At 48.6% G+C, this 20621-nt stretch overlaps 2 protein-coding genes across 3 annotated transcripts; one reads left to right on the plus strand and one right to left on the minus strand.

Moving 5' to 3' along the window:
• Positions 1–2557: 2557 nt before the first annotated feature.
• Positions 2558–7672, minus strand: SMCR8 (SMCR8-C9orf72 complex subunit). Its single transcript, XM_065732788.1, has 2 exons — positions 5302–7672; positions 2558–3155 (listed from the first exon to the last, which is right to left on the minus strand). The coding sequence occupies exons 1-2, from the start codon at positions 7623–7625 to the stop codon at positions 2702–2704; spliced, it is 2778 nt and encodes a 925-aa protein (XP_065588860.1). The 5' UTR covers positions 7626–7672; the 3' UTR covers positions 2558–2701.
• A 428-nt stretch (positions 7673–8100) lies between these two features.
• TOP3A (DNA topoisomerase III alpha) lies at positions 8101–19685 on the plus strand. 2 transcript variants are annotated; one of them, XM_065732783.1, is made up of 20 exons: positions 8101–8140; positions 8698–8951; positions 10076–10135; positions 10523–10596; positions 11277–11352; positions 11891–11999; positions 12301–12444; positions 12969–13139; positions 13355–13455; positions 13593–13667; positions 13770–13852; positions 13969–14176; positions 14316–14501; positions 14942–15071; positions 15482–15595; positions 15677–15842; positions 16260–16403; positions 16676–16798; positions 17013–17743; positions 18740–19685. In XM_065732783.1, exons 2-20 carry the CDS (start codon positions 8766–8768, stop codon positions 18916–18918), a joined length of 3060 nt encoding a protein of 1019 aa, XP_065588855.1. In that variant the 5' UTR covers positions 8101–8140; positions 8698–8765; the 3' UTR covers positions 18919–19685. The 2 variants fall into 2 exon arrangements, with proteins under 2 accessions (XP_065588855.1, XP_065588854.1); XM_065732782.1 differs by lacking the exon at positions 8101–8140 and having other exon boundaries at positions 8685–8951.
• Positions 19686–20621: the final 936 nt, after the last annotated feature.

Below are 20621 nucleotides of genomic sequence, written 5' to 3' on the forward strand. Positions count from 1 at the left end.
CCCGAGTGCAGATAACACAGGTCACAGTCCCAGTGGAGCCCCCTGGGCATCCTCCAAAATTCAGCACGGCGTTTTGGTGGAGAGATAAAGCAGGTCAGACGGGTGGAAGGTGCAAGTATTGCTCAGCACAGCCTTGAATATCAGTACTTCAGGTTTGGTAGAGGAGAGGTGATGTATCTGACAGCTGAACATTCCTGATAAAGACCATTGTGACTAGGAAATCAGCCAGCACTGATCATCGATCCTGCCCTGCTGCTCTGAGCTGTCAGCCTGCAGGAAGAGACACGTGAGTCAGCAGGCAAGGAGTTCTTCCCTCCTCAGACCCACACACTGCAGGTAGTTTTCCAGCACAGAAATGAGCCGCTGTGACCAAAGCTTTTCCAGAGCTGTGAGTCAGGCAGAGTGCAGGGAGCTTCAGACTGCCTGGTGCCTTCCTCGTCCCAGGGAATCTCACCTGGAGGCCGTCCAGATGCACAAAGATCCACAAGGAGACGCCTCGAGTCACTTCAGGAAGTACGTTTTCTATGGACATGGAAATCTTTCAGCAGCAGACCCAGTTACACATGCGACAACAGTGTACAGGAGGACACAGAATCAGAGAAGGAAAAGGTCTTTGAACGTGCTGTGAGGGTGTGCAGCCCCACGTGCAGGCACAATGCTCCCCTTCAGCAAACACAAAGCCACACTGCTTCCCCACTGCACTCCAAAGAGACCATCACAAGCACCCCCTGCCCTTGAAACCCCTCTGGACAGTATCACGAGCTCAAGTGTCCCAGCTGCCTCACTGTAAGCCACAAGTGATGCAACTACTTGAAACAGACTCTTTGCTTCGTTGCTTAATACCTCCTGAACTACTCCAAGAGCCCCCTGCAGGCAGGGGAGCAGGAGGTTGGTTGTGAAGATGCTGGTGGTTGGATGACAGCATCCCAAAGGAAGCTCCCTGTCTTTGGGGACGGGATTCTGAGCAGCACAGTTATCACAGCATGCTTCAAGAGGGTCTAGGCTCATGCTGACAAACCCCAGTATCCATCCACACAGAAACTTCTCCAGGCATGGAAGGATCACATTCCATTTCAGCATTGTCTTACATGATCATGGTAAAAAAACAAGCAAATAAAAATTAAAAAACAAACAAAACTTCAGCTAATCTTGTACAATCTTAGTTGTTCTCATCCCATAATTAGAAAAGTGCTAAAAAGAAATAAAACCAGGCTACCTTTCCTAGTGAGACTTCTTTCTCTTGCTCAGAAGTACCACGGGGGCTTCTGCTGCCACTCAGCATGGGACAGAGCAGGCTGCAGCCAACAAGATGCACCTCCTGCCAGACTCCAGAGGGAAGCACTGTGTCTGGCACAAAGCTCCCAGCACCAAAGGGAATGATCTTCCAGAGGTATCACTGTGCTGGTTGCACTGCCCTTCTGGCACTGACAGCAGCGTGGAAGCTTCCAAAGGAAAGTGCTTGTGCCTGGGCTCAGAGATCTGCAGCTCTGCCCTGTCCTGAACCACCCAGAGCACAGTGTGAGAGGTAGTCGAGACACAGCAAAGGCTTGGTAATAAAATAAATTAAACTGGCACAGCCAGAAGCAGCATGCAGTGACACTGACCTGGCTTTGCCACAAAGCACAAAAGTCAATTCCCCAACAACAACAAAAATAGAAACTATACAGATAAAACGTGGAATCCACTCCATTCCTCCTAGCCCTCTCCTGAGCACTAGTACCCCACTGGCCGGGCAGCCTGCTGCAGAGCCTTGCTGTCTCACAGCACAGCTTCAGATGAGTTGCACTGTTCATCTCCCATCACGAAAAGCACCTTAGAGCCCATTCACTTCAGACTCCATCTCTCCTTAGCAGGTCACACTCAGCTTTATAAGCTTTTAGGATTCCTGGTCTCCCTCCCACCGTTCTCAGAGGTCACACAGCAAACAGGACGTGACAAATTAACAAGGCACAGCACTCTACATTCACAGCAGCAGAGCCTCGGTGCTAGCCTACTTAGGGAGTTCACCTCCATTCCACATTTTAACTGAGCTCAGAAACTGGCAAACGCTTTCTGGAGGGAAGTCCACGTGCCTCTGCTGCCATCCCACAGACCCAGGGACAAGCAATTCTGGGAAACTCAGAAAGCATGGAAAAGAACACCACCAGCTGCTGCTTCACACAGGTAAATGCACACTGCTATCCTGCCATCCCACGTGTACGCTGCTACACCCCATGCTCCCATGAGACACTACTGAGTTAAAAACTCCATGTGGCCTTCATATTTCCCTGCTGGTCTCTGCCCCAGCTCCATGGAAAGGAGCAACAAACACTCGGGGCTCCGGCAGAAGTGCAGAGTCGTGCATGTTTTGGGAGCTGCACAACACTGAGCACTGCTCTGCAGCACAGCCCATCTTCCCCTCCACGCCATAATCCCCCCTGGGATGCTACCATGGTGTATTTTAAAAGTTAATACGTCCCTTCTAACATTTAAAAACAGAGTGCCCAGTGTTTTATGTGATGGAACACCTACATTCTCAGCAACAGGGAACCACACTGTAATTCAGACCCTCACACAGATTTCTACGAAGCAGAAATGCTTGCAAATACAATGGCTTCTTTGCCCCTTCCTGATGTATGACAGCTACTGCGGACAGCATCAATGCCAAGCACGGATGATCTTTATCAGAATCCAAGTGTGCAGGCAGACAGCCTACGTGCTGCTAGATTTTGTACAAAAAGCTGGGGACATAGTCAAATCTGAGCAGAGGATTCGCCCCCTGACCGGGTTCCTGAATGTACTGCAGCTTCAGCAGCTCAGCTAAATACTGTACAATTTTGACGTCTTCGTTGGCAAGGCCCAGATGAAGCTTCAGAAAGTTCATCCTGCGGTTCGCAACGGATTCCTCCGGTTCCCTTTCGTTGATGGGAAGGTGCAAATGGTGGCAGAAGGTGAAGAGGAAGGCTTTTGAACACAGCTGGGTGAGGACGCCCTGGACGTGCATGTAGTAGGTGCTGCCCCGCTTGATCTGCGTGCGGTGGTCCGCCAGCCGGGCCACCACCGTGCCCCTGTAGAGCGGGCAGCGCAGCGTCTTACTGTCCGCGTCCAGGATGCTGACGTAGCGGCCGTACCGGCTCAGGGCGTGCAGCACGCCCGCTCCAGCTGGTGACACAGTCCTGAAAAAGCAAGAGAGGTTTAGCTGGAGGAAGCTACGAAGCGGCCAGTCCGTGCTGCTGTATCGCAGCCCATTTGCCTCCAGCTTTTGATGCACTGAGGGTAAATAAAGGCTGGCACAGAAGAGGACGGCCAAACTGCCTCTCCAGTGGGACAGACCCCGAGGGAACTGCCACCTCCCGGGTACCCACATACACTGATCTATGCTGTGTGTGTGCTGCCTCACCAACACAGCCCTGTGGGCAGCTTCCTCCCTCACAGACACAGAAAGGAGGACAGGGAGGGAGGGAAGCAACATTTCTGGTAACAGAAACAGATCTTGTAGCAGCTGCTAACTTCCTTCTGGACGTGACAATAAGGGAACAGAAATCCCCTTGCCACGAGCTCCACCTTCCTCTTGTCTGCTAGCGTTGGGAAGGAGCTGCCCCGAGGAGCTCAAAGGGGAACAAAACCTTCCTTCAAAGAGGGAGCCATCCTTCGACCAGAACATTCCCTGGCTGAGCCTAGGCATTCTTCACCCAGATGCAAATCTGCAGCAAGCTCACAATGTGCAATTATTCACCAAGCCTAAATTAATGCTATTTAAATGCAAATTACAAGCCTACGCAAAACGCCACCTTCTGCTCTGCAGTTCTGCCTGGTTCAAATTGCTCTGGTGAGAAGTAGCTCCCAGCCCCAAACCAGAAGCACCAACTGCTGGTGCAAGAGCTGTCCCTGTGCCAGGCAGCGTGCAGCTTTGTGAGAGCAGCACCCCTACAGCTGCGCTGCCATAATTAACGCAGCCTCCAAGTTCCCTTCCATGGCCCTCGTACAAATGGTTTGCTGAGAGCGTCCATGTTAAACTCAACGACTAATTAACATTCCACAGAGAAGAGCCTAAATGACTGACACACGTCACAAGCAGTTTTGTTCTGTTTTTTTATGCAGTGACTTTTCATCATAGAAACTTCATGTAACCACAAGCATTAATCAACCAGCAAACACTCAGGGCTTGTTAAGACCTCACCGACAGCAGAGAAGTTTCGAAGGAGCTTCTGGTGGACCTGGCAGCCTGCCCCACCTGCACCAAAATCAGGGTGAGCTCGCAGCTCAGGACAATTCAGTCATCCACAACCACCAGAGACGCAATACTCAGCTGCTTGGGAAGCAGATTTCTGCATTTCAGCTTTCAGGATGCTCAGACACACTCCCTCGAGCCATTCCAGCCTTGTTCTGAGCAATGGGCACTACTCTAATTCATGCTTTCCACCTAAGTGACAGCAAAGAGCATTCCCTGTGTCATACCTGCACCCAAAGTGCTGCAACACATCCTGGTAACACAGACAGAATCCTTTTCGTAACAACAATAAAGGCCAAAAGCTTAAGAGCATTATTGTTCTCCAGCTGGAACTACAAAGCCACGTTTTAGGACTGGGTGCTGGGGAGGGATGTCTGCCTGAGTGATGTCCTTTGCCTGGAATAGGTCTCCTCTGCACCTGAGCTGCAGTTCCAACTCTGCGGCCTGACGAGCTCTTCGGGCATTGTTTTTTCCTGCACTAAAGCATGTTCTAAACACTCTCTTTACCCGTTCCCCTTGCAAGAGGATTCAGCACAACTGCAGGCTCTGCACCTCTGTCCTTCACCAGAAATGCAGGCATCACAGGGCACTCACCAACACCAGCAGCAACACTCCTGCCAACACAAACCGAAGTGCTTGCATACCCAAGCACTCACTTCAGAAACAATTAAAGCTAGAAACGTTGAGAATTTTGGAAGGAGGCAATAGAAGGGACAGCAAAGCACAGGGGCCCTTCAAGAGGGCTTCATTATCAAACCAGGCAGGAAATCATTGGGACTTGTGTCTGCTCCCTTGTTTTGCGAGACTAAGATCTAAAACATCAGGAAACCTCCTAGCTAAAAAGCAGTAAGTGCCCAGCAGACGTTTTAGATTAACTCTTAAGCGAGGATGAATGTAAAGAAGCAGGCAAATACATCACCCTCCTACAAATACATCCCAGAAGCAGAAATCTGTGGCAGCTGTGTAGGCGATTACATAAAGAGAACGCCTCTGCACATCAAATCCCCTCCAAAATTCACACTCAGTTTTTATCATATAGCTGGACCCCAAGAAGCAGAGAACCCCCTGCCCCACACACACACACAGTTTACCTCTGGAGTCCGATCAGCTTCCACTTCTGGAAATCCACCACGTGCAGAGGGGAAGTGACCCAGTGCTTCACAGGTTTGGCATAAACACCACAGTTCGGCACAAAGATGGAGAGCGCGGTCACGAGCTTCTTGACTATTGCTTCATCTTCCCCCAGCACCACCAGGGTCCTTCCACTGAGCAGGGAGTATATCGCGGGGTGTGCGAAGGGATACTGCCTGATGAAGCGCAGCGCGTTCTGCCCGGCCTTCTTCTTGTGCCGCTCGTTCGTGAGGCACACGGGGTGAGGAGACGGCGTTCGGTCGGAGCAGGTGGAGGCAGCGCTGCTGATGTAGCTCGTGGAGTCTGAGCACTCGTCCAGGCTGGTCCTGCTCACCTCCCTGCCTGCTGTGGGGTAGCGTGAGTCGAGCTCGTGGGGAAGGAGCCCCCCCGAAGCGCCGTCACAGGGCAGCTGTGTAGCCTGCCGGTATGGCTGAGGGGGAATCCTGACCACACCGTCCTCATCGCACTGCTTCTGGCCCAGGCCGGGAAGAGGCTCGAGGAAGCTGGGGCTCTCCTTCCCAATACAGCAGGCAGAATCAATCTGTGCCAAGTTTTCCTGGTTTGAGACGTCCTCCTGCTCGTCAGCGTTGTCTGGGTTTAACCTGGGGGTGAAGCGAAGGCCTCCCTCTTCATCATCCACATAAGGTTCCTCATTAATTGCACTTGGGTAGCTCGCTTTGAAATCCTCTGGGATAAGAGATTCGGAGGGGCAGGTACTGAGGACCTCAATGCTGTCCTCGCTGACGGTCCTCCGGCTGCCCACCTTGCTCCTGCCCACCTGGGGGCTCGGGCTGATGGGCAAGCTGGCCTGGCTCTCCGATTTCATCAGCCCAGACGCAGACTTCTCCGTTCCAAGAACTTCAATGCTCTCACCACTACTGATACTCCCTTTAAGATCTGCATCGAGATAGTCCAGGTTCTCCTGGTGTTCAAAAGTTATGGATTCTGTCACTGAGGGTTCTTGAGGGTCGCCCATGTCCTGCTCCATCTTGATCGGGACGCACTCCACACTAGACTTGTAGGATCCCAGGCTGATAACCACTTTAGGAGCAGGGGACTCTTCTGAACACTTTCTGTCAGCAGCATCTTGACTGAGTCCCTGGCAGCCTCTGTACTGGTTTCCAGGTGCTTTTTCTTCTAGAAAAGATACATCTTCAAACAGAAAGTTAGTTACGCTTTGTTGCTTCAGAAGTGCCCTACTGATCTGGTTTGTCAGGAGGTAGCACACATCACCTCTGAAAGTCCTCTCAATGTGATGCAACTGATCCAGGGTTTGGGTGAAAAAATAAACATCGCAGAGTTCCTCCAGCGTTTTCAGCTTCTTGTCAAAGCATTTGGCAGGCTTTGCTTTGATGAGTTTGGGAGTGTAGGAGGGCAGGCGGGAGTAGAGGTGCATTTCACCTGGCTCAGCAGGGTCTGAGGTAGCCAGGTCCTGCTCGCTGCTCACGCCAGCCTGATCCAGGGTACCTTCAGGCTCGTAGGTGTGGAAGTCAGACTCCTTCAGCTTCCTATAGGGGTATGACCTAATTTGCTTTAGCAGGTCTTGATGTTCAATAATAGACTTTTCCACGCTGGCCAGCTCGTTGGCCTTTTCAATAGCTTGGGTTGTGTAATACCCCTTGTCGTTGGCTTTCTTCTGTATCTCAGTTTCGTTGTGCAGCACAGTCCTGGTGTAGTCGAGATCCTTCAGCTTCTTCTCAAGCTCACTAGCAAACGCCTTCCTGTTCCCTGTCTTCAGGCATTCAGAGGCTTTGGAGAACTCGGCAGAGAGTTCCTGAAACTGCTGCATGATTTTGTGTTCGTCAGCAGAAATGTAGGCCATGCAGAAGGGCCTCACAAAGCCCCTGGCTTCCAGGTCGTACAGCGTCAGGTGGTGCACGTAGGCAAAGGCCCCTTCCTTCGAGTCTCCAAGCACCACTTTGGAGTCCTCCACAAAGTTCAGCTTGGGGTAGGCGCAGCCGGGAGGGTGTCCCACGAAAGAAGCCTGGTAATCCACCGACATGATCCGCAGGGAGAAGTAATTGAGATCGAAGCTGCCTGGCACCTTGGCGTCATCGGGGATGGTCAGCAGGGGCTGTGGCCCCACCTGCTCCGAGAACTCGGAGATGAGGATGAAGTCCCGGCTGAACTTAGAGCTGGAGACCTTGGCCCACGGGTTGGCCCCGTGCCCGGCGAAGGGGAACAGAGGAACGGAGTACTCCTCAGGCAGCGGCGGCTCCCGGTACAGCTCGTCCCCCAGCTCCTCCTCCCGGGTGAAGGCCACCACGTCGGGGGCGCTGATCATTATTCCCGCAGGGGGGGCCCCGACATGGAGCTCCGAGGCCGCCCCGGCCCCTCCCCCCCCCCGACCCCGTCTCGGCCGGGCAGCCCCGGCCCCGCTCCCCTCACGGGCGCCGCGGCACCGCCGCCATCTTGGGCTCACATGACGCCGCGACCTCTAACCCCGCCGCGCGGAAGCGGAGCCGCCGCCTCCGCCGCCGCCTCCGCGGCCTCTCCCCCTCGCTCGGGCGCTGCCGTGGTTCCCAGAGTTAATCAGCGTTGCGTTTTGCTTGAAGCCATTCTGGTCCTGGAAGAGAGGGAGGAGAACGAGAGGGAGCACTGACGCGGGAACAGCAGCGTGCTGGGGAAGGCGGCGCCGCGGGGCATCACGGGAGCTGTAGTTCTTCGCGCTGCCGCGCTTTACGGCACGTCGTAGCGGAGAGGGAAAGCGCGCCGCCTTTTGCGTCAGAAATAGCGCGGGAGCGGCGGCTGTGGGGATTCTGGAGGGCGGGTTAGCCCGCGCTGCGCAGCTCTGAGCAGGTTGGATGGCACTGGGGTGGGATGGCGAGGTCCGCTGGGCCGTACTCATTGAGAGGGTTAAAAACTGCCGGGTAGGATGTGGGGGCTGTGAGGTGGGGAGGGGAGAACGCGACTGGAGCGCTGCGCTAAGCTTTGGGCCCACAGCGCAGGTTGGGGGGGGAGGTCTGCTGGAGCGGGTCCGGAGGGTGCGCGCAGGGTTGGAGTGCCTCTGAGCGGAGACAGGCTGAAAGCTGCGGGTGGTGAGCCTGGGGAGACCTCGGTGCGGCCTTTCAGCACCTGCAGGAAAGCTGGGAGGAACACTTCTGTCAGAGAATGTGGAGTTAGGGGAAAGGGAAATGGTTTAAACTGAAAGAGGGATGCGCTCAGAGCAGCGGGTGCCCCATCCCTGGAGGTGCCCGAGGCCATGGGTGGGTCCTGATCTGGGTGGACAGCCAACCCAGCTGGTTGGGACTGGACGATCTCTAAGGTACCTTCCAACCTAACCATTCTGTGGCTGTTTAGATTCTGTGGCATTCAGGCATTGCTCGCAGTCCTAAAGCAGGCTGTCTTCTGAACAGGGACCATCCCTGGAGGGAGGACACAGCACTATGCATTCGTGCTGTGGGAGCTGTCACAATTACCTGTGATGAACTTTCAAGCCAGGCTTCTTGCTAGCTGTGGGGTCAGGATGCTGCCTCAGCCCTGGCGCAGCTTCTCACGAGCTGCAGATGGTCCAACACCACAGAGGATCCGGAAGGTCCTGTGTGTGGCTGAGAAGAATGATGCTGCCCGAGGAATTGCAGATCTGCTCTCCAACAGCAGAATGCGGCGGGTAGGAATACACTTCTCCTCGCTCCCTCATGTGCCTACAGATCTACCTTAGCTGGATGGAGATGGTCAGGTCCCCAGAGCCTATGTTCAGTTGTCAAGCAGTTCAGTCCCAGTCTGCTATATGTCTTGTGCAGAGCTTAATACACAGTTTCTGTCCCTTTCTGACCGCATGAGGGTACAAGAACAGCTTTCATATGTGAAATGGACAAACACCATTTGCCCAGATATAGCTGGGAGTGCTGGACCCATTTTCTTTTTGCCTCAAGTCCTGCTGGGATTCAGTTCCCCAGCTGTGCTGTCTTGCCGGACCACCTTCATCAAGCACTGAGCTCAGCAGTGGGGGTTCCCTTTGTTGTTCCTAGCTTTGCAGTACATGTAAAAGCCTTTAGTTGCTGAAACCATCTGTTGGCGTGTGTTTCCCAGTCAGAAAGCACCGCCTCTGCAGCGTCAGCAAGTATCAGGGGTGCACTGAAGTTCACATAATAAAGCAGAGATGGTCTGTGGTTTGGAGAGGAAGAGTTCAAAGATCTCTTCTCTGCTGCTGCTTTGCTTTGTGACCTTTCACCTTTTGAATAATTCCTTGGTATTTCCAAGCTAAAGGAACTAGACAGTGTTTCTACACTGGAATTACATTTGAATGTACAGTATTACCAAGAACCTGAGTACTGACACTCTCAATCATGTAAGATATTGTCCTGCTTTTGTAGAAAACTATGCAAATGTCCCATGTAGGAAGTTCCATAAATCTCAGCTGAAAGGGTCCCAGAACTGGTGCACCAATTGTTGTTTGGAGCAGGACAGCTGTTTATCAGGAGTGGGGACCATAACTGGTAGCCCTGATAAACAGACCTGTCTGTCCTCACCACGCATAGTGTGGCAGTCCTGTTGCCCCTTCAGGTGTATTTTAAAATACTATTTAATTGGAAAACAGCATCTCATTGTTTCTAAAAATAGTACAGGTAATTTCTGTTCAACTGTCCTTTGCCTTTCTGTTTTAGCTAGTAGCCAGTTTTCACTTGCCCTGTATTTCTGTGCCCTGCCATTAACAGTCCATATAAAGTGAGACAGAACGTGTTTCGCTTCTGGTAGGAGACAGAAACTTTGCAACTTTCTTTTTCCTTCCAGAGAGAAGGCTTTTCCAAGTTCAACAAGATCTACGAGTATGACTACCAGATATTTGGCCAGGTAGAGTTTTCTTTCATTCCACTGACAGATCAGAGAAGTGTAGAATACTAATTATTAAAAAACAAATAAAAATTTGTTAGAAGTTATGAAATGCATATCCAGTTTTGTCCAAAGACAAGTTAAAAACGGGACTTTCTCTTCCTGGCTTTTCTTTCAACTTTGGTCTGAGTTCCCACTTGTCAAAAACGTTTCTTAGAATCGAAAGCTTCTTACAAAAAATCAGGATAAAGATGTAGGTTTAGCTGCCTATAGGGAAAGGAGTCTGTTAAAATAAGCAGGAGGGAGGTATCACTAGTTGTCTGAATTGAGAACTGTGTCAAGATTTTAGGGCTCCAGGCAGCCTATGGCAAAAAATGGACACTAATTACCTTCCCCTCTCTCTCGCAGAAGGTTACTATGGTGATGACATCCGTGTCAGGACACTTGCTGGCTCATGATTTCAAGCTGCCATTCCGCAAATGGTGTGTACTGCATCCTCACAAGTCTGAAGCTTGTCTTCTGCTTCTGATCCCAAGCTGAGCAGGGCTGCCATAGTCATACGTGCCACACTTTCGGAGGGATCATCTCCTGGAAGTGTAGGTGGTGTTGCCCCTCAGGCTGTGCCTTACCAGCTGGGAGAGCCAGCACTCAGCTCCAGTAGCAGACATCCGCAGGGAGGGGCAGTGGCACAGTGTGCTTCACAGTGTGCTTTGAGCAGCTGCACTGAGCAGCATGATAAATAGCAAATTATTTACAGGATAGCTAATATTATCTCAAATCACTGTATTCATAGTGCTAAAAACAAACAAGAAAACCCAGCAAGTTTCAATACTGGTTAAATTGGCCAATCCAAGGGAATAAATTGATTTTAAAACTCGAGTTTTTGTGTTCTTTGTTTAACTAAGCATTATCCTGGTAAGTGAGGTGTTTTGTTTCTTTGTGTATGAAACATGAGAAGCTGCTCATTTAGGGCTGCCTTCCAGATTTTGTTTTCTGTTTGCATTTCAGTTCTGTTGTTTTTGAGTAAACACAGCTCAGTGTTTCACACAAATCTTAAGTTAAAGCTATATGTAGTATTACTAATTCCAGTACTGAACAGCAGCAGTTATTGCCTGACACTGGTTTTGTTTGTTATGCATGCTGTTTGTCCTCTGTTTACCAGGCACAGCTGTAACCCTCTAGCTCTTTTTGATGCTGAAATCGAGAAATATTGTCCTGAGAATTATGTGGATATTAAGGTATGTTGTTTTAAAGAGTTTTCTTGAAAGATAGAGTTCAGAGGTTAATTCTACAAATATTATTTCAGACAGAGGGAGGATTTTACCTTTGTCCTTACTTAAGTTTCTAGAGTTTAGAAAATTCCTCCTGGACTTTCTAGCAGTACTATCTTGTTCTTCTGTCAAGTTGAAGTCTCCTGCTAGTGTAAAATTAGAATGTTAAAGGAACAGCTGCATTGTTAAAAGCAGAAATGCCATTTCCAACAAGCTGCAATGGGTAATTGCATCTCAGTTTTACAAAAAACGCCATTTTCAAAAAGCAGACTGTAGTACAACCCAATCCAAGCAGTGCTTTTTAACAAAGAGTAAATAAATGATTCATTCCTTTTGAAAGCTGCCTGATCTCCTGAGAGTTACCATTGCAAAATGTTATTGCAACAATCCATCTCTATGGATACATGTTGCATTTCATGTTCAGTTAGTGAGTCATTCTAAAATTGAATGTCAAACCAAGCAGCCTGAGTAGGTCTCGTTCAGTGTATTTTTTCTCTCCTCTCAGAGAACCCTTGAACGAGAAGTCCAGCAGTGCCAAGCTCTGGTCATCTGGACTGACTGTGATCGAGAAGGAGAGAACATCGGTTTTGAGATCATTCATGTTTGCAAAGCTGGTGTGTAGACATCTGTTGCATCAATCTGCTTTCCATTAAAATGATGACTTAGCAGGTATCACTGCTCAGATGTAGTAACAGATGTCACTCTTGCTCAGTTGTCATTCTTAATCATCTCCAGGTCAGATCCATTAACTGTAGTTCTGATAGATGCATGGCTCTGTTACACCAGAAATATGTGAATAGATTGGAAAGGTGTGGAATCAGTTGACAGCACACAGTTCTAAAGTCAGCAGGAGTGTGTTAGTTCATGCTTTCCATTGCTGTTTGAGTCACTTTGCTTTTTTTTTTCCCCTGATAGTAAAGCCAACCCTCCAGGTATTCCGAGCACGTTTTTCTGAGATTACACTTCATGCTGTCAGAAGGGCCTGTGAGAATCTCACCCAACCAGATCAAAAAACTAGCGACGCTGTTGAAGTCAGGCAGGAGCTGGACCTCAGGATAGGTAAGTAAACATACTTTGGAGATGAGAGCTGGCTGCTAGGCTTGAGCTGCTGCATATACCCTTGAAAGCAAGTGAGCAAGAGCGTGGTAAGTAGGCAGGGGACAGACAGCTCACATTCTGTCATCAACATATAGCTTATTTTCTGTAAATTCTTGAACTCTTAGATTACTTTAAAAACTAGATAACTAGCTTTAAGACTTTCATTTCTCAGCCAAACTCACATTGCTAAAACTCAGCAAGAGCTCCTTAAAAATCATCTGGTACCGTGTCTCCAATACAGTGCCCCCTGTAGTGTTCCAAATCTGATTTTTAGATCAGAATCAACTAAAGCACATCTCCTGTTTCACTGTAAACAACATATTCTTTGAAACAAACAATAGGTTAATAGCTCTGAAAGGCTTCTGTGAATTTTAATATCAAAAGAGTAAAATTAGTACTCAGGGTATAAAAAAAACCCTCTGCAGTTTTGTGATTACCTTTCATTGCTGAAGTATTCAATTCTAGCATCCATTTTGTTTTCTCAGGTGCTGCTTTCACCAGATTCCAGACCCTGAGGCTCCAGAAGATCTTCCCTGATGTTTTGGCAGATCAGCTGATCAGCTATGGCAGTTGCCAGTTCCCAACTCTGGGGTTCGTAGTTGAGCGCTTTAAAGCCATCCAGGCCTTTGTCCCTGAAACCTTCTATAAAATCAAAGGTATGCAGGAGGAGAGCACAATCAATTTTAAAGGGTTTAATGTATTTGGAGGGGAAAAACTTCAGGGCAACTAACAAACAATGCTGCAGACCTGATTTCCTTTGCTGTTATCATTAAGCAGAACTGGAAATGTTTCCTAGTAGTGTGGTCCCATTGCCTTTGCTGGTTTTCAACTATATTATGACTCTATAACTCTGATCTTCTTTTTAACACAGTGACACACGATCATGAAGATGGCAATGTGGTCTTCAACTGGAAGAGGAACCGACTCTTTAATCACACAGCATGCCTGGTCCTTTACCACATGTGTATGGAGGTAGGAAAACTTGTAAATAGACATGTGATGGAGTATTGGCCAAACATTTCCTGCATCCTTCTTGTTGAAGATGTTTAAAGAACAGTCTGTGTGAACTCTACAAGGAGATTTCTGCATTTTGCTTACTCTGCGTTTAGGATCCCGTTGCCACTGTTGTTGAGGTTGGAAGCAAGCCAAAGAGCAAATGGAGGCCCCTGCCCCTGGACACCGTGGTATGTTTGAACTATGCTGAAAAGACTGAAAGAAGCTTTAAACAGATATTTTACTCAGAATAAAGCAGAAATAATTTTTTTTTCTGGCTCCTCACAACGTAGGAACTTGAAAAGTTGGCTTCCCGCAAACTGAAAATAAATGCAAAGGAAACCATGAGAATAGCAGAAAAACTCTATACTCAAGGGTAAGAAAGTAAGAATTGTCGTGGTAAACTTAGTTATTTCAAAACTATATGACTGTGAGTCCAAAATGGGAATCATCCTTGATCCTTTCTTGAAGTGCTCTTCTGTCTTTCTTAAGGTTTATTAGCTACCCCCGAACAGAGACCAACATTTTCCCCAAGGAGCTGAACCTCTCTGCCTTAGTACAACACCAAACACAGGACCCCAGCTGGGGAGCATTTGCACAGAGGATCTTGGATCAGGGTGGGCCGACCCCTCGGAGCGGAACCAAATCAGATCAGGCTCACCCTCCCATTCATCCCACAAAATACACTGCTAACCTACAGGTGAGTTTAGTATTGCTTGATAAAATAAAGATAGGAATCTTAATAATATAATTGTTAGCACAGTATCTTCACCTGAGATCACTCATATTTCTTAACATCTTGCTAATACTAGATTAACTCTCCTACTGTTTGATAACAGGGCAATGAACAGAGGCTCTACGAATTCATTGTGCGCCATTTTTTGGCTTGCTGCTCTCAAGATGCCAAGGGACAGGAAACAACTGTGGAGATTGACATCGCTAGCGAGCGATTTGTTGCTCAAGGACTTATGATCCTGGCCCGAAATTATCTGGAAGTTTATCCTTATGAGAAGTGGAGTGACAAGGTAACATGCTTGAACTACATAGATGGGACAGGCTGAAATGCCTGGAGTTTGAGAGTGTAGATGGATTGTACTAATGGGAAAGCTTCCCTGCCACTTTCAGGCCCAACTACTGAATGTTCTTTGACAATTCTTAGCCCACTGGCTGTTTTACTTAGCGCTATCTCTGCTGAAGACCTGTGCCACTTTATTCAGCTTTGGATAGATTCTTCCAGTCCTTCCCCTTCTGACCCTACAGGGGGGATACTTACCAAGAGGAGCTGCAATTGCTGTTCGTAGTGTCTCTGTCAGGTCTTTACTGACTAATCCTGAACATCCCAAGACCAGATCCCCTCCAGAACAGAGTGCTGCTATAATTACTTCACCAACTTGCTGTTAGCATGACATTTGTCTTCAGTGGATGGTTCAGAAGGCAGTTTCAAAGAGATTCTCCTTCCCTTCAGGTTATCCCACTGTATCAGAAAGGGTCTCGCTTTCAGCCCACTACAGTGGAGATGGTGGATGGGGAAACCAGCCCTCCATTGCTCCTCACAGAAGCGGATCTCATTGCACTCATGGAGAAACATGGCATTGGTCAGTATTGGTAGCGTGGCCTTTCATTCTTGAGAGAGCTTCATTCATAAGCATCTCCTCAAATTCTGTAGTACTAGTTCTTTCCTGCCCCCAGAGTAGGGGATTCTCTAAATATCACTTCAGATAAGAGGTCACTTAAATATACAAAACAGAGAGTAGAAACCTGTGGGCAGTGTCCAGAGAGCCTAATAAGATTGTAGTGTCTCTCCAGTACCCAAGGGGATGTGAAGTTCAGGGTCCAGGACATACCTGCATGCACTTTCTTGGCCACAGCACCAATGGGATCCAAGGCCAGTGCTACTCCTGGCTATAATTGTGTCTCCTTATCCCTTTAGCATCTTACGCTGCAATAGGCACAAGGGGAATCTCTTCTTGGCACCTGATTTGACTCGGAACATATCTGCTTGCAGGGACTGATGCCACTCACGCTGAGCACATTGAGACAATTAAGACACGGATGTATGTGGGCCTTACAGCAGATCAGAGGTTCCTCCCAGGCCACCTGGGTATGGGGCTGGTTGAAGGTAAGGGCAGCACTTGATAGGAAGAGAGTAGGTTCCTTACTTGCTTGTTCCTTTCATTTACCATGTGGTATGCTCCTCCAGGCTATGATTCCATGGGCTATGAGATGTCCAAGCCTGACCTTCGAGCTGAGCTGGAGGCTGATCTGAAGCTGATCTGCGAGGGGAAGAAAGACAAATCCATAGTGTTGCAACAGCAAGTCCAAAAGTATAAACAAGTCTTCATTGAGGCTGTGGCCAGAGCCAACAAGTGAGTCTTGTCTTTGCCTTCTTCTGCTTGCTTGGCCATTCTTGGACATGCTAGTTTGTCACCTGGCCTGGGATCCTGTCACATCGCCTTCCTGGAGCTCTGCTCAGTACGTGCAGGTGTTCACGTGGGAAGGGCTGACTTGCAGTATGGCTTGACATCATGAGTCGGTGCCAGTTAACTCATAATTGTGGTTTAAACTCTTTGAATTCAATTCAGAGGTGTCTGCAGGACATGAGCAAGTGCTGTGGTCACTTTCATGTTGCTCCCACATCTAGCCTGTTCCAGAGGCATGGTGTGGAATTGACATGCTTATGGAGAAGCTGAGAGGGGCCGTGCAGAGGGCAGCAGACATCAATTCCCTGCTTGATTGCTTTTTGCAGACAAGACAGATGGCACGCTCTGCTTGTTTCTTTATAGGCTGGACCAGGCCCTGGCTCAGTATTTCGGAGAAGCCACAGAAATTGCAGAACAAGAGGAAGTCTACCCAGCAATGCCTGTTTCCATTCGAAAGTGTCCACAGTGCAACAATGACATGGTCCTAAAGACCAAAAAGAATGGCGGGTTGGTGATCTTCCTTGTCTTAGAACACAACTTTCTGTATCTTGTTAAGTCTTGTTCTTTTACCTCCTCCCTGCAGCACTGCATGAAAATTTGGGCTGCAGCTAACAGACCGCACCAGCTGTTAAAGCTGTGTGGACTCTGAACCTCTTTTTCAAGTACTCTTAAAAAAAGCTTTGCTGTGATAACTTCTGACAGCTGAGAAGAGAGCAGAACAGGTGACTGACTGTTTTGGTTTTGCCTCTTCCTCATTTGGTGCCTTCTTCCCTCGGCAGGTTCTATCTCAGCTGCATGGGATATCCAGCTTGTAAGACTGCAGTCTGGTTTCCTGATTTTGTGCTGGATGTGGCCAAGGATGAGAGCATCTGTGCTGTGTGTGAACCACATCCAGTTCACAGGTAGGTCATACCACTTATCCCTTAGGGAAATGCAACCCCTTAAACATATGTTAGCCATCAGGGCCAGAGACTTCCAGGGACTAGGCTGGGCAACAGTTTTCTGCTCCAATCTTGAAAAGCTGGAGCAGGACTCTCATGGCTTGGGGATGGAAAGAAGGTGGAGGGAAGGAAGGTAAACACAACTGGTAGACTTATATTCTTCCTTTCCTTTTAGGCTGAAGTTTAAGTTAAAGAGAGGCAGCGTTCCACCCATGATGCCCCTGGAGTTTGTTGGCTGCATTGGAGGCTGCGATCAGATGCTGAAAGAGCTCTTGGACCTGAAGTACTCAAACAGATCATCCCAACCTGGACAGTCAGCCAGCCAGCAAGCCAACCAGTTGAGAGAGAACAACTCCTTTAACAGAGCAAGCAGTGGAAACAGGCATGTGGGGGGGGCCACAAACATGGCATCAGGACATCTGCTTTCCTTGAGTTCAACAAGAACACCCAGGACTCCTTCAGCTGCTCCAGATGATGGGAATAATGCAGTGGTGTGCAACTGTGGGAACGAAGCCATGCTGTTAACTGTGCGCAAAGAAGGGCCCAATCAAGGCAGACAGTTTTACAAATGCAGTGCCAATAGCTGCAACTTTTTCCTCTGGTCTGACCAACAGTCAGAGGACAAAAGCAATGCAGCTCCATGGGGCTCTGCACCACCCCAGGCCTTTGGGGCAAGGGGCCCTGCAAATTCTCAAAGACCAGGAGGAAAGAGAGGCCCAGAACACTTTGGAAGCAGCGACAACACCAGTTCAGGAGGCAGCACAGTCTGCAGGTGTGAGCAGCCAGCTGTCACACGCACGGTCCAAAAAGATGGTCCTAACAAAGGGCGGCAGTTCCACACGTGCTCAAAACCCAGGGAGCAGCAGTGCGGCTTCTTCCAGTGGGCTGATGAAAACGTGGCTCCAGGTAAGCCTGGGCTTGGGGTAAAATGCAAGGGTTGGAGGCTGTTCTTAGAGCTAAACTGAGTAGACACTCCTCATACATGCATAATGCTGTCACAGCACAACTCTTAGATTTGACAGACTTCAGGTTTGTCTTTAGAAAGCGTCAGAAGCAACAACTGAATCTGGCTTACATTTCTGCAGGATACATTCTTGTAACACAGATCCAGTGAGCCCTAAGTAGCGACAGAATGCTTTGCTTCTACACACACTAAACTTGTGCTTCCATGAGTTGCTAGACAAAACCCAGCATGCTTTCCAACAGTCTGCTTGAGACAGAATTTGTACTCCCAAATTCTAGTGTTCTATTTTGAGAGAGCTGTTACTGACCTGAACAGTGCTGAAGCATCAACACCTCTTTGGAGATCTTAAACCCCATTCTGTAAGGACAAGGAAGCTGTGGTGCTCCCTTGTATCCTAGTTTAGAAATGCAGTGAAGGGCCAGGCCCTGCTGAAGCTTTGATCACAGCTGAGAAACTAGTGTGGCTGTAGCAAAAAGGTGCTGAAAGCAAACACCCATAAAAAAATATCAGATGCAAAAGAAAAGGGCACTGACACAAAAAAGAAGGACCGTAAGCAAAACACAGATGCAAAGATGTAGTCTGAGAGAGCCCTTTAGCACCAACTTCCTTCATAAACATTTAGCCCTAAAGGGGCAGAACCATTTTCAGACCTACTTTAAGAAGTTCTCTGCCATGTTTTGTTGCTTCTGCTTTTGGCTGTAGCCTGGAGCACACAACCAGAAAGATCAGTTTTCCCTGTTGTGTTCATACATTTCTGTAATGCTGCAAGAGAGATGGATAACATTTAAATGTTCAAACAAATCTGAAACAAATGTAGTTTCAGAAATAACTTGATTGGCTGTGATAGCAGAGTCCTTGATCTGCCATTTTGAACCCATCATCTGTCCTCACCTCTGTATATTTTCAAAGGCATTTAAATCCAAGGTATTTCCTTCTAGGAGCTTCTGGGGATTTCTCTTTTAACCACTTTGGAAGCAGTGGACGCTCAAGGGAGTTGGGAAGTAAAGCTAAGAGACCAAACAATCTCTCCCAAGGAGCATCTGCCAAGAAACCACGGACCTGTAGCATTTGCCACCAGCCTGGCCACACCAAGAAGACTTGCCCTCTAGATCACTGAGCCTGGGTGGACATCTCTAACTGAAAGGTCCAAGGTTCCAAGCTGCTTCAGGAGCAGCTACTGCTGAAAGGAACTGGAACCCAGAAAGGAATCTGTGTGAGTGCTTTCAGGAAGGGCTGGTTGCAGGCTGCTCCTGCCAAAGGGTACCTTCCTCACTCACATATTGTGAGCATGGGCAGCGAGGGTTCAACCAGCTTTGAAAGCTGGCTCCACTACTGCCGTCAGCCTTTCAGAAGGTTTTCAACTGCTCTTCTGCTGAGCAAATCAGAATACTCTGAACATTTCAAGGAAGCAGTTGGAAACTCTGGATCTGCAGTGAAAACCAATGGATTTAGTCCACCTGCAGCTCCCACTGCAGTAGCAATTGTACACAGCATTTCTGTGTGAGGAAGAGCTGGACTGTAGGCACTGGGACAGACCCTAGGGCTGCTCATCTCTTTTGTCTCTCTGGTTTTCCACAGTGTGGAATTTTAAGTTGCCCTTCTAGGTGGAAGTTAACACAGCAACATTCCCCTTTCTTTTTTGTCACTTACCTTGGTTGTCCTTGTCTGTGGTGGAGCCTGGTGCAGAGAAGATGGAGCTTGCCTTGGAAGGGAAGCTGAGCTGCAGTGCTCGGGAAAAGCCTTCATTTCAGACCGTTCCTGAATTTGAAACAGCATTCTTCCCCAGACTTGAGACGTGCCTGTGTGATGCTGCTAGTTAATGGAAGTTATTTTTGTTCAAGTAATAAGCTTCGTATTAAAAGGTTATTTAATTTTTAAATTTGATGCAGTGACATCTTAACTGTCTGATTATTTCTTCCTACTTAAAATAGTTGAGCTATCACTAAAACCATCCACACAAATCCTCTTCCCATTCAGTCGTTGGAACAATACAGAAGCTTTCCCACAGCTCTGCTTTGAGCCGTGGGGGTGCGGGTAAAACAGTTTTATCTCTCCAACTGCATTTGGTGTAGTGCTGTTGTCCAAGGAAAGACAATCGGCTGAACCTGAAGGGAGTTTCTTGTTTCCTGTGCCTAGTTCAGACTGAGCTCCCTGAGAAAAAGCCAACATACCTCCTCCCTCTCAGGGCTTTCTCTACATCAAAGCAAGTAGCTCCACAAAACTCCACTGTCCTCTTCTGGCAGAGGACAGTGCTCAGCTGCTCCCCCAGGGCCTCCAGCATTGCTCAGGATGCTGCTTCTAAGAAGCAGAAAGCCATTCCCATGGGTCAGTACTAAGGTGATGCATGAAGCAAACCGGAGTGGGCAGGAGGCTGAAGCACTGCCTAGTGGATAGCTCAAAGCAGGGCAGAGAACAGGAGCACAGGTTCATGTTCAGCTCTGCACAAGAAAGAAGAGCTTTCAAGTCTACAGAAGTCCATTGCTGTCAGGCCTAGACCTACAGAGTACAGTCAGGAGAACCTATGTTGCATTTGTCTGTACCTGTCACTACTCCCACTGTTAACAGCTGTAACCTAAAAATACAGAAGTACTGTTTAAAATAACAGGATTGGAAGGCTTCGTAATGCAATCAGTGAGCAGGCTAAGGCACAGCTAGAGCTGGGCAGCAGCTTCCAAACAGCAGCAGTAAGCAGTGCATAGCACACAGGTTTAGCATTGCTGATGGCGTGTGCCCTTAGCAGCTTTACTGCTCTCACCCTGGTTAGCATTCAGGCAGCTGAGCAGTTAGGGCTGCTGGTTAAAGAGCAAGAGCTCAGCATCC

The sequence above is a fragment of the Cyrtonyx montezumae genome, unplaced genomic scaffold (genome assembly GCF_038088225.1).
Source record: "Cyrtonyx montezumae isolate F1298 unplaced genomic scaffold, pur_monq_1.0 scaffold_16, whole genome shotgun sequence".
Taxonomy (NCBI): domain Eukaryota; kingdom Metazoa; phylum Chordata; class Aves; order Galliformes; family Odontophoridae; genus Cyrtonyx; species Cyrtonyx montezumae.